This window comes from Emydura macquarii, unplaced genomic scaffold, assembly GCF_026122565.2.
Source record: "Emydura macquarii macquarii isolate MOO-44397 ecotype Brisbane River unplaced genomic scaffold, CSIRO-AGI_Emac_v2 contig_2184, whole genome shotgun sequence".
In the NCBI taxonomy this organism is placed as follows: domain Eukaryota; kingdom Metazoa; phylum Chordata; order Testudines; family Chelidae; genus Emydura; species Emydura macquarii.
The window spans coordinates 1262089-1275924 of record NW_027132321.1 but is presented as its reverse complement, the minus strand read 5'-3'; the positions used below and the strand labels follow the sequence as shown (position 1 = coordinate 1275924).

The 13836-nt window shown below is 49.0% G+C and overlaps 1 protein-coding gene across 2 annotated transcripts in view; it reads left to right on the top strand.

The window, feature by feature from the left end:
• The first annotated feature begins 7207 nt into the window (after nt 1–7207).
• The window catches only part of LRIG2 (leucine rich repeats and immunoglobulin like domains 2), a 38578-nt gene continuing 31949 nt past the window's right edge, over nt 7208–13836 (top strand). For both annotated transcript variants that reach the window (XM_067558783.1, XM_067558782.1), the window contains exon 1: nt 7208–7542. In XM_067558783.1, the coding sequence (XP_067414884.1) occupies nt 7328–7542 (215 nt within the window). In that variant the 5' untranslated portion in view covers nt 7208–7327. The remainder of the gene's footprint in view (nt 7543–13836) is intronic.

Here is a 13836-nt window from a genome sequence, read left to right as displayed (position 1 = left end):
TTTCCCCAGTGGGCTGCAGGGGCACTTAGAATGCGTCTGCTGCGACGGGGCAGGGCTGGGCCGGGGACTGGCTCCCTGCTCCCTGCTCGCCGAGTCTCTGGAGGCGACATCATTCCTGCTTAGCTCAGCGTGAACAAGACGCCACAGTGAGGGGCTGGAGCGATGAGTGGAAGGAGGGGTTCACTCTAATTGCCCTACAAGCCGGGGGGCTCGAGCTGCTCCCTGCTTGGCTGGCAAGGTGGGTGGCGGGAGCTGAGGGGCTCAGGTGCCGACCCAGCCCAGCTCGTCAGACGTGAGCGGTCGGTGATTTAGGTCCAGTCACCGAGGGGCCTGGTTTCCAGCGGGTGAGGGGTCAGCACTCACTGAGTACCAGGCCCCTTCACTGGCCGAGGCAGGCAGAGCAATGCAGGCAGGGCCCCATAGAACAGCTGGGGGCAAAGGTGCCGCCGCTTACAGCCTGTGACAGCAGAGCCCTGTACAAGAGAGCTGCTGTAGAAATGTGCACAGCTCTTTACAGCAACAGCACCAATGCTTGAGGGGATCAGGAGTGAAAAAGCAAGAACCCTGGGCCACAGCGACAGGGCAGGGAACGATCATGGGGGGCACAAAGGGGTCAGCTGAGCTTCTGAGCAACTATTCATAAGGGTCCACTCCTCACAACACTGCCCTAGAGCAGCTGGTCTCGCAGGTATCAGACCAGAGCCTCACCTGGTGTGAATGCTGTAGCCGTGTCACCTGTCTTGGAGCTATACCAATCACACCAGCTGAGCACGTGGCCCCGCAGGGCATGAAGGAACATCTCCAAGAGTAGCCGCAGAGTGCGCCTTTGGATTTACAAACCGGGTCCCTTGTGAGGGGCTGTGCTGTGTACCTCTGAAACACAGCCTCGGCCGCACCACGCTAAATCAGGACTGACTCCACTGAAGTCTACAAAGCTGCACCAGTGTCAGGCCAGCACGAGCAGAGACTCAGACCCTCGGTTTGTGTCCAGTTACTCCCACGGCCCCATCGCGGTACTATCCAGGCACCTCCCATTGCGGGGCCTCTGATGGCCATTGGCTTAGCTGAGACTACAGCCGCTGGTGCAGTAGAGCCGTCCCTTTTCTGATCCTGCAGACGATGTGGGACGGGTTTCCGTTACATTCCTGCTGCCATGGCAATGCTCGAGGAAATGGTTGTTAGAGACCAGCATTCCTTGCGCTGTGGTCACAGACTCTCCTTCCACCCACCTTGGCTCTCCCTGTGAGACCCCAACAGCTGGACAAACCTGGCAGGATTAGCCAAGCAGTCTCCGCAGCTGCTCAGTTACTACAGACGAGACTCGGGCTTTGCCTCTCCCTGAGCGGCTCCTGACTTTGCAATGTGATCTGGCTCCTTTGCACACAGGCTACATACCGCCAGGAGCAATGAACTCAGCCGTCCTCTGCAGGGCCTTTACTCTGAATGTCCATGCTTGCTTCCATACAGATCATATTCTTCCGCCCACCCCTGGCATGCTGGGAACGGCCGGTGTTGTGCTTCTGCTGCTTCGCGCTGCCGTGAGAAGCAGACATATGAATGGCTCCTTCGGTCGGAGGAAGAGTCAGAGTTTCTGGAGCGTGGCCCCTAGCCCAGACAGGCACAGTCCAAGGGAGCTGCAGTAGAAGGTGCCGGCCAAGGGCTCACCACCAAGCACCCTCCCCGACCGGTGACTGCGGAGGCTATGCATTGGCTGGTGGGAACCCTGGGCCAGAGCTCTAGTTTGGCTCTTGTGTCCCAGGCAAGCTGGGCATGCTGTGGAGACAGGCTGCCCAGAGCTGGGGAGAGAGAGCGGGAGGAGACCCTCAGTGCCCAGGCTGGCAGGAGCAGGCAGTGCTGTGGGAGAAGCATGCTCAGCCTTTGAGCCCCCGGGAGGGGTGCTGATGGTGTCTAGAGAGAGCTGCATCGAAACATGAGGGCAGGGGGGTGAAAATCAGAGACATTCAGAGAGCCCTGAAGAACCCTGCAAAATCTTAGGTGGGTGAGAGCCAGCACCGCAGTGTAACAGGAACGTTGCACAGCCCTTCGTCCCAGAGCAGATGCTGTTTGCCCATCGTGCATCCTGTGGACTGCAAGACTAAAGCAAAACCAGGCTGTGCAAAGGGTCCGTAGGTCTGTGGCCTTGCCAGCAGGTATTCTGTCAGCAGCAGATTCCAGACTAGCAGAGGCAGTCGGACAGGACTTGGTTTTCTTGTGTTCCTCATCCCTAGACACAGCATTTGGAAGGAGGAAGGGAGCTGCCGCGCCCTGCCAGCTTTCTGCTGACCGTGGGCTGTGGCCGAGAGCACCCCGTTATCAGTCTGGGTGACTGGTTCCTTTGAACCGTGAGTCACGAGGCTGCTGCCTGTCCCAGGTTCTGTGCACAGAGCCGGAGGCTCCATAAATGCAGCTCTTCTCCTGGGCAATTCCGGGGACGCTGACAACGCAGGCTTGCGAGTTTATTACAGCCACCTGCCGATTGCACCAGCGGGGAACTTGCAGAATCAGCTCCCTTGCAGCAACAGGCCCTGTTCACGTTCAGGGATTGCTGGGAATGTGCCCGTCTGCAAGAGCAGCCCGGGGGTGGCCTGGTGTTCAGAGGTGCTGAGCACTGATGCAGTGACTTCCACTGGAAGTGGGAGTGCTCACACCCCTGAGGATCAGGCCCTGACTGCAGATCCCCCCCCCCACCCCCCGCGTTCACCCGCTGGTAATTTCCAGGTGACCACCAGGTGGTGGTGCAGGCACGTCTACCGACACAGGCCTGTGACTGGGGGCTGTGGGTGCTCTGCACTTTCCGAAAGATCTGGAGTTGGGTTCCCAAAAACGGAGGCACCCAGAAGCCACTTTTGAGGGCTTTGGCCTCTACACTAACCTGGACAAAGTCTTAGAAAATATACTTCAGGGACCAAGGCTGTACGGGAGATGTGGCTAGGGCTTTTCCATCTCTGCCTTCCACTGAAGGCAATGGCCTCATTCGCCTTTGCCTTAGCCACCCAGGGACTCATTTACACCTGTGCAAAGGTGGTGTCAAACACAGCTATTTTGATTTGGTAGCATCTTACACTCCCCTTGCACAGGGACGAATGACCACACAAAATACAAGGCAATGGAGAACCAGGTTTTTCAAAAGGGCCCAGGGCTAGATTATCAAAATGCTCAGTGCTCCGCGCTGGGGCCAGCTTTTCATATGCACACTGTACTGAGCGCCTTTGAACACCTGCTCCTATACTGCAAAATAACTAGATTAAAAATAGTGGGGCAGATGGCTGATTTTATATGGAAAAGAAAGTCTCCATTTGCGTGGGTTTGTTATCTAGCAGGTTTTTTCTTGTTTTAGCATAAACAATGTAAATGTAGTCAGCTTGCACTCCAATTAAGACGTGAGGGGGAAAAACAAAAACACAACACATGCATCTGGGATATGTGGGCAGGAACGAGTCCATTTAGGAAGTAGTATCTTAATGGAACTGTTATTTGGTGTGATCTTTCTTCGCACCAGAACCCGCCACAAGCACTTATTTCTGTTAAAGTGTGTACAACAGCGACTCTGTGTACATGCGATGAGTCAAATAGACTGTACTGCCCCTTGGTATGAAAATAGAGCTAACAGCAGCTGCTGCTGAGAGCACGGGGAGAACTCAGCAAGTGTTACACAGGGTGCCAGGTTAATGAGCACTCCTTATAGGTGTTGGGAGAGAACTGGTAATGGAACACAGCACCGCAATCTAGCCCAAGGCTGTGGTGCCATGGGCTGCTCAGTACAGTTCCTAGTGGCTGAGTATCCACAAATGCCACCGCCCTGTTTCGGTGCTGATTTGTTGGCTGGCCCTGGGCTGAAAGGCCCATGCATGAATAAGCTACAAAGACCGAATGTGTGTCTGGAGGGGTCCCTGCAGGTCAGTGAGAGGCACTGGCAAAGGAAGGTGAATGTGGGAGTCTCGCACTGCCACTGTCAATCAGATAATTGTTCTTTGGATAAACAGAGGGTTCAGTCCCCTGGGCTAGCCTTTCACCAGCACTAAATTCACCTTGGGAGTGATCTTGCACTGTGTGTGTACATTGGCCAAACCGGACTGTCACTGCGCAAAAGAATAAATGGACACAAATCAGACATAAAAAATGGTAACATCCATAAGCCAATCGGAGAGCACTTCAACCTCCCAGGACACTCTGTAGCTGACGTGAAAGTTGCCATTCTGCAACAAAAAAACTTCAGAAACAGACTTCAGCGAGAAACTGCAGAGCTGGAACTGATCTGCAAACTTGACACAATCAGACTGGGTCTGAACCGGGACTTGGAATGGTTTTCTCAGTACAAGAAGTAATTGTCACTGTTCACACATTCTCACCTCCTGATCAACGGTTGTGAATAGGCCTCATCTACTCTAACTGAATGGACTTTGCTAACACTTACCCTCCCCATTGTTGTTCCGTACCCTTGAATGTATATGTTATACCTCCTATCTGATTTCTATTTCTTGCATCTGATGAAGTGGATTACAGCCCAGGAAAGCTTACGCCTGCAGAAATTAAAAGTGTTAATTAAAAGTCTTTAAAGTGCTACAAGACTCCCGTTGTTTTTGCTGTATACAGACTAACACGGCTACCGCTACCCCTCGGGAACTGATCAGGGAATGTAACTTTCGCTCTCCAGTTCTACCGCTAGATGGCACTCCTGGCTTTACCACCAGTACCATGCCGCTAATAAGGCCACAGCAGGATAGCCTTATCCCAGGAAGGGTGACAACATAAGTCATGTCATTCCTAGGAGTCAACTCAGGACACGGATGGATTAACACAGACCTCAGGATGTACCCTCTACCTAGAGAGAGGTGAAAGTGAGTTAACAAGTCGCTGAATGCTGGGGTAAAGCCACATTACCCAGTTTAGCAGCTGTGATGATCTTTTCACCTGAGAGGTACTTGTCAGCTGCAGCCGGGGGGTGCATACACATGGTACATGTTCTTGGAGTTGGCTTAGTTACTTGCCACCCGCCCCTCTCAAATGCCCTGGTAAGTGTCTTTCCAGGTGAAAAATGCCCCGCTTGAGGTAAAATAACCTCTTCCACACCTTTTGTCTCCAGAGAGGTCAGCTCACATGACAAAGGCTCTTGGAGCCCAGAGCTGCTGCTGCTTGGAGAGGCAAATACTGCAGGCAGTAAAAGGATTACCAGGGTTCTGCACAAAGGACTTTCCTGTTGCAGATGTTCTTACCATAAGACACATGCAGACATACAATAATTTCAAACTCCTTTTTCTGAATAACACTCAAGAAACCAGTACAGATTTGCAGTTACAAGGCACCCTAATTAGACTAACCTCACTAGAGATCTGTTATTTTCCGATCAAATGAAGACTATAACACAGGCCCGAGACCCAAATATATAATACCTTAAAAAATAAATACAGGGATTGGGACTTCTGACAATCACAGATCTTCCGCTTTCACGTCTGCTCACCCCAGGTATTCTATTGACAAATAAAACATTTTGTTGTATCACCTAACCGGTTGTGTCAGCATCAACAATACTGAGCACATACACAACCTTCCCAAGAAAAAAAGACAATGACTGTAACTGTTCAGTTGACACACTGTGTTAGGTTCAACGAATGAAGACATTTGGCCTCCTCTCTGCGATTCCTCCTTCGTGCTGGTTTACCCAGTCTCAGTCCACTGACATCTGTAAAATTACAGAAAACTGTACTGAGATCCAAACGACAGGCTCTGTCTGGGGAGCCCCGGCAGCTCTATCTTCTCCCTGCAGGGCTAGGATGCAGCCAACTGGTGCTCACCGTGGCTGCTGGTTTTGTCCCGACAGCACTCACTAGCTTCCAGCTTCTAATTAAGGGGGTATGTGTGCACGTGCAGGTGGACTGTCTGCCCTTTATGCAGCCTTCCAAAATAGCTTCAAAGCAGCTACTGAGCATAGTTAACAACTTCCTGCAGGCCCTTTAGTGTGCTGAAAGAGCCACTACTTCTCTGCAGGCGCTCAAGGCTCCATACTGCCACCTTGTCTGGGGATGTTTCCATGTCAGCTCACAGTAAGTACAGTAGAACCAGCAGCTGCAACTACAGCAATACGATAAGTGTTTGGCTAAACATCATGAAATAAGGGAAAAAGGAGGTTAGGTATACATAGATATATTTTGTCGTTCCAGAGGGGTAGCCGTGTTAGTCTGTATACAGCAAAAACAAGGAGAGTTCTGTGGCACTTTAAAGACTACCAAATTTAATATTTGCAGACATAAGCTTTCGAGAGACTTCAGCTCTCTTCTTCAGAGGCAGTAATACAGAACATAGGTAACAGAGAGGCATCCACCGGACTCCACCTCGCCCACTGTTCTCAGTGCACCTGGATATCTATAAGATGCCTCTGTGTCACCTCATTTCTGTATATATATTATACATGAGGCGTCTCTGCTCCTCCTGCTGACGTTGAGAAGCGTGTATTGAGGGGGGAAGTGAGAGGTTAGAGAATAAGGCCCCCCAACATAGTTGTGGTAACCACTTCCTTCCTCTCTGTGCAGGTATCTCCTCCTGATCTCTTCAGGTGCAGCCATGCCCTTGTTGTTACTGACGAACATCCTCTCGCATAGCCGGGGGAAGAACGGGCCCAGCGGTTACTGGTAAGGACGGACGGACGGACGGACGGAGGGCGGGTGGCTCTCGGGTGGCAGTGTGGGTGTGGGGTGGGGACGTGCCCGGGCTGGCTCAGCGTCTCTGCGGGTCACTGCTGCGCCGTGAGCTGCATTTACCGGCGGGGCCCTGCCGCCCTGCGGGTGTCGGGGTGTCCCGCACCGAGCACAGCCCCTGCCTGGAGCGCCGGGGACGGACTGTGTCGGCACGGCTGAGCCCTCGCCCGGCCTGGCCCAGCCCGGCCCGCACCAGGCCGGGCCCACGGGCTGGCTGGCTGGCTGGCAGTGCGCCCCCTGCAGGCAGCACCCGGCCCGGCGGGGGTGACCCTTCTCCCACCCACGGACTGAAGCCCCACCCCCTGCCCAGGCTGGCTCCTCCCACTTGAGCTGTCAAGTTCTAGCTCCACCCCCGGCCCCTCCCCCGTAGAGCGGGCGCGGTGTCGCCCCACCTCCGTCTGCAATTGGCCCCTCCCTCGTCACGTGCCAGGCTGTAGCCCCGCCCCCTGCTCCTGATAGGCACCTGGTCTAAAAAGCCCCCACAGCCAGCCTTCGCTCCTTTGGCCACGCCCCCGTGCGTGACGCGGTGACGTCAGACGCCGCGGGCTGTGGGCGGGGCTCGCCGCCGTCCGGGCCTGGGTGTGTGCGCCCCGGACGGGAGCCGCCTGGGGCAGGGCCGGGCCGCGGCCGGGAGGATGCGGGGAGCAGGGTGCCGGCGGGGTCCGCGGCCCCTTCTGCTGCTGCTCCTGTGGGTGTGCGCGTGCGCGGCCTGGGGGCCGGCCGGGGAGCCCTGCGCCGCGCCCTGCTCCTGCCGCCGCGGCCTGCTGGACTGCAGCCGACACCGCCTGCCGGGGGGGCCCGGCCCGGGCCGCAGGAGCATCCCGCCGCTGCCCGCCGGCACCACGGCCTTGTGAGTATGGGGGGGCGACAGAGCGCCCGGCCCTGCGGGGCGCCCGGCCACGGGCGGGGGGGGCGGGGGGGCCCGGGGGCCCGGCAGGGCCGCGAGTCCGTTGCTAGGGTTCCGTTGCTAGGGCGCCCCGGCCTGCTCCGCCTCCCGCGGGGCTCTGCACGGGGGGGCTGGCGCGGCAGGCCGCCCCGGCTCGGGCGGGGGGGGTGGCCCTCCCCAGCCCCTCTTGCGCCGCCCCGCCCCGCCCGCCGGAGCTCGCTGTCGGCTGGCCCCAGCACCCGCGGGCCCTGCCTGGCTGGCTGGGCGCTGGCCCGGCTCTTGCGGGGGTCAGTCTTCCCGACCATTCGTCCTCCGCCGACCCCGGCTGCAGCCACTGCCTGCTGGTCGGGCCGGGGCCGGGGCCGGGTCCGGGGGTCTCCTCCCTCGGGACCGCAGCGTTGGCTGGTGTCTGCGAAGAGCGACCTGCCGACTGGTGTTGAGTGCTGCAGTCAGGGGACTCCTTAAACGCCCGACACACTCACTGCGGCCGCCGCTGACTGAGTAACGCCATTGCCAGTTAGGGCAGTGCAGACCGACCCATCTCTGGTATCCTAAGGATATTGGCAACGTCAGGCCGGGTGAATCTGTCTCCACTGCAATGGAAGGACAAAAACGGATCCCCGAGTCACTGAATTAATTCTGTGGTCAGTTCCGCAACCCTAGGCTGCTGGAAGGCCTTGAGTGTGTAATGTGAGTGATGTTGTACAGAAGTGTCTGACGACCAGTAACTTGTATAGATTTAATATATGCTGTAATATACTTATGCACATCCAGAGCATAGTCTGCATTGAACAGTGTTGATGTTGCCTGATAGAGTGAACAGGGCTTGCTAAATGTTTAGCAAGAGACCTATTTCTGGCTACTTATTAAGTTGAATAGGTCTGCTGCACAGATGTTTAAAGCAGATAGCTGTTTTTCCTTTAATTGAGATGAAATACATCAATTATGCTTGTTCAAGTTTTGGAAAAGCATCGGTGTTGTATATGGCTTCATTTTTAGATGTGTTCTGCTTCTGAACTTGATCTTTGTTTAATCATGAGATTGACTTTGTGACAGCTAGTCTTCCGAAATATATAATGAAACTGCAATTTTCTCTTGTAGCGTACATACAGAATTGCTCAGCAATAAAAAGAAGTGTCTTGAGGTAATGCTTCTGTGGAAGCTGAACTATAATGTATATAATCTGATAACTGGGGGAAAGGAGAGAGCTTGTGGTGGGTTGAGAAACTGATTCTAGTAATTCAGTATTGCTATGAAGTACAAATTTGCTTAAGTGCTAAGTGGTGCATTTGTGTGAAGTTTCTGGTTTTAGTCTGGATAAAAAACTAAAGACAACACTGCTTTTCACTAGAATGCTTATTTTGGTATTAAAATCTTTACTAGAATGTGAGATGAGAAGTTAGTACTTGTGCGGTTCTGTAAACCTTTTTCTTTCGCAGTTGTTCGCAGTGTTGTAGCATGTTGGTCCTCGGAATATTAGAGACACAAGGTGAATGAAATAATCTCTCTTATTGGACCAACTTCTGTTGGTGAAAGAGAGCTGCTGAGCTACCTTCTAACTGTACTTTACCAACTTCTTTCCTATTCTCTTTACTAGATATAGAGTTCCTCCTTTATGAAAGTCACCCCATGAGATACCTGTCAGCTTTCCCCCAGTCCCTAGTTTTAAAAACATTCTATAATCTTTTTAATTTTACATGCTAGCAGTCTGGATCTGTGTTTTTGCTTGGTGGGTTTTTTTTATTTGGTTTATTTTTATTTTTCTTTTCCAAAAGATCCTCAGTTCCTAAAAAATCTAAAACTCTTCTCCCCACACAATCATCTCATCCATGCATTTAGACCCCACAATTCTGCCTGCCTTTCTGGCCCTGCACACGGAGCTGGATGTTGTTGTTGAGGTCTTGGACTTTAATCTCTTATCTAGCAGGCTAAAGTTGGCTTCCAGGACCTCTCTCCTACCTCTCCCTATGTCACTAGTACCGACACATACCACAACCACTGACTCCTCTCCAGTACTGCACATATATCTCTCTAGATGTATAGTGAGATCCACGACCTTCGCACCTGGCAGGTAATTTATCATGCAGTTCTCCTGGTCATCACAAATCTAACTATCTATACTTCTAATAATCAAACCCCTATTATTATTACCTGGCTCTTCCTAATAACTGGGGTTCCCTGCCCAGAAAGGGTATCCTTAGTGCAAGAGGGTACCAGGACATCTTCTGGAGGGAGAGTCCCAACTATAGGACTGTTTCCCTCCACTCCAGCATGATGTTCTCCTTCTAAGTGACTTTCATCCTCAACAGCACAGAGGCTGTCAGACTGGCTGCTCTGTTGTGTCTTGAAAGTCACCACTGTAATAAACATAAATAATAATCTTTGCATAACACTTACTGACATATGGAAGAGAAGGGGTAAAGGCCCAGTTCCAATAAGGTATTGAGGCTCCTAACTTTGATTGAAATCAATGAATGTTCGGAACCTAAATACCTTGTGGATCTGGGCCAGAGTTTGAAGGAAATCAAATGCCTTTGTGTATAAAAGAATGGGCAGGCCCTATCATGGACCAAAACTTTGTCTCAATTTCCCTATGTAGATTAAACCCAGTTGACTTTACATTGGATTGATTAAAGGAGAATTAAAATGCCCCAAACTGTTTTTAATAACCTCTATTTAGAGGATAAAGACAAAACCCGTATTCAAATATTTATAACCAGTTTTGGAATCCCTTAATTTATGTACATAGTCATAAGCAAGAATTGCCGGTGAAAAACTGTAGCTTCAGCTGGAATGAAGGGTCTTAACTGTCTGTGAAAAGCAGGCCATGTCACAGTTAAGATGCTGTGTCTTCCGTTCACTCCCCCGTAGGTAGGTAATGCAATACAAAAGGTATGTGTTCCCTCCCCCTTACAGTAAACAATACAAATTGATAAATGATAGTTGAGTTCAGCATGCACTTACAGCCCGCTAACCAGTCTATATTACAAGATCTAATAAACCTTGAAAGCCGCTACCAGTCTTTTTTTGGGAATGTCTTAACTCAGACTTTCTCCAAGGAAAATATTTGGTTCTTGAAGAATAACTGGAGTTCAACAGGTAGCTAATCACAAAAATAAAATAAAAAAGCATCTGTTCAATGAGGGCAGGTTTTCTCGCTTACCAATGTATTGATGTCATTCTCCAAGCAGATGAAGGGGTGTGTTTTAGAACCTTGGTACGGAATGCAGTGGGAAGAAGTGATGTTGTGCAATCTGACAAATGCTGTAAACAGTAATTAAGTATGTTCTGTGTTGTGGATTTCAGGAGTTTGGCACAAAAAGCAGTGGGGTGGGGGATATCTCTTCCACAACTACTCTAAATGTTCTGGATCCAAACAAAAAGCTGTAATGCACAAAAGCCATTTAATATTCAGTCATTTACCTATATTGTTGTGTAAATTAAGAATTAAATCTCAACAGGAAAGAAATGCTGACACCTATGCATTTTGGCATCCGTTCTGCCCTTGTTTTCACTTTGAATAACTCAAAGGACCAGAAATTCTGACCTTACTCTTTGCATAACATTTTCCCAATCTATAGGCAGCTAAAGCTTCCGGGGAGGCTTTTTTAATGGGCAAGTAAGTGAATCCTAAAAATGTGAGCTTCTGATGAAGTGTTTAGAAAACCATAATTCCAAATGTTTTTCTGAGGACGTACCTGGGGAGGTGGGGGGAGGGGAGAGGGGGAGAGAGAGAGAGAGAGAGAGAACAAGGTTACTCCTATGATGCATGATCCCTAGTATTGATTAGATTTCACAGTTGTTAGTGTGGAAGACAAGCACTAAAGCTAAAGATTTCTAAATCAGCAAGTCCAAATAACTTTTACCAAAGGGTTTTTAAAGCCACTTGAGGAGCTGTATGGACCATAAGTGTGTTTTTATAACTCTCGGAACACTAGGCAAAGTTCAAGAGGACTGGAAAAAAACTAACATTATCCTTTTTAAATAATGGCACAAACAGGGTAAGCTACCTGGGTAGCTACATGCCTGATAGCCTGATGTGGATCTTGTGAGAAAGGGTGGGAAATTCAGGACTCTGATTCAGGGTTCAATTAATCAGTAATTAAGAGGGTAATGTCAATCATGGATTTATGGGAAATAGATCTTGTCAATATAACTACCATGTTTTGAGATTGCAGGTTTGATAAAGGGAATAGTATAGATCTAATATACTTCTGCAAGGCATTTGATTTGGTATTGCGTGACATTTTGATTAAGAAACTAGAATGATAAAAAATCAACACACACTAAATTAATTAATTAAACTGGATAATGCATTGATCTCATATAACTGTAAATGAGGAATCATCATCAGAATAGTATGTTTTTAGTTGTCCTGCACAGATCAGTTCATGGCTCTACACTTATTAATCAATAATCTGGAAGAAAACAAAATCACTGAAAGTTTGCAAATGACTGAAGATTGGGAGAATGGTAAATAATGAAGACAGGTAACTGATTCAGAGCAATAGTAAGCTGGGCACAATTTAAAAAAAAAAAAAGATTTTCAGTTGGAGCTGAATAACATTTTTCAGCCAAAAACATTTTGGGGAAAAAAATGCAGGTTTGGCAAGACCAAAACATTTTGTGAATGTTAGTTTCGCTGAATTGTTAGTCAGGGAGAAGGAGAATCCAAAATATTTATTTGGACACTTCAAAACACAATATTTATTTTTTGTCTTGAAATGACATTTTACTTCAAAATTTTTTTTAATTGTAAAAACAAGATGTAAAAATAGTCAAAATCAAAACAGTGCATTTAGGTTTTTGAAATGAAACAGTGTGTGACTTGGAACACATTTTTTGACTCTTCAAGTCATTGAAAATTTAAAAAAAATGCTTTTTAGTTCAGCTTAAAACAGCTTATTTTAGACATTTCAGAATTGTCAGCAAACTGAAAAATTGGTTCTTCCTACAGCGAGGTCATTTGTAGGAACAGAGAATGTAGAACATACGTACTAGAGTCTGAAAAAGATGGAAGAGGGAGTCATGGTGCCATAATCAGCTGAAGACGCACTTCCTGTGCGAGTCTGGCTAAAAGGACAAATATAATTATTGGATGTATAAATAAGGGACTATCAAATAGAAGCGGAGTGATCTGATTACCTCTGTATGGCACTGGTGCAACCACCTCTGGAATACTATGTATATGGAATACTAATGTATATAGTGTAATATATAGTGTATGGAATACTAATACAATTCAGGTATCCACAACTCGCATTTAAAAACTGGGGGGAGTTAAAAGAAGAGCCATGGAGTGCTTAAAAGATTAAAGGACATGCTTTATAGTTGGGGTGGCCAAACTTAATGACTCCCCGACACCCCCCCTTCACACTGGGCGGAATCCTCTAGCCCCACCACCCTGTTGTGGCGCAGAAGCTCTGAACTTCCCACTACAGTCTGGTGGGGAAGGGGAGGGCCGGGGAGGGCTCTGCAAGCCATAGTTTAATGGTAAAAGAGCTACATGCAGCTCATAAGCCACAGATTGGTCACCTATGCCTTATAGTGACTAAAGGATCTCAGTCTATTCAGTTTATCAAAGAGAATGTTAAGGGGTGACTTAATTGTCAGTATCTACATGGGGAACAGAAAATTGGTAATAGAGAGCCTTTCAGTCTAACAGACAACGGTATGACCAGATTCAATGGTTGGAAGTTGAAGCTACACAAATTCAGACTACATATTCAGAAATAAGGCACAAATTTTTAAGTCCAGGTAAGTAACCATTGGAATGGCTTACTGGGGGCCATGGTGGTTTTTTCTATTACTTGATGCTCTTGAAAATGAGGTTTTGGTAGTTCTCTAAAAATGTGCTCTAGTTCAACCACAGCTATTGGACTTCAAACAAGAATTAATTCAGTGAAGTCTTATGACTTGTGTTATGCAGGAGGTCAGACTAGATTATCACACTGTTGGTCTCTTTTCTCCCTAAAGTCTTTGGGAGGAAAAAACATCCTTTGAGCTGCCATCTAGTAGAATGCATCTGACAGGTTTCCAGGGAGTGACATCTCATTTGACATCATACAAAAGAACTGGACATAACTCTCCGTTTTGTTGTAGAGAAGATTTGGAGACTAAACACCTGGAGGGTGAATCTGAAGTACAGCCTGTTCATATAGCTATGATCTGATCTAGCTTACAGTACACTTTCCACACTGTGGAACTTTAGTCTTTAGACTGTAAGAGCTGTTAAACATTATACTCTTAAGCAATGGG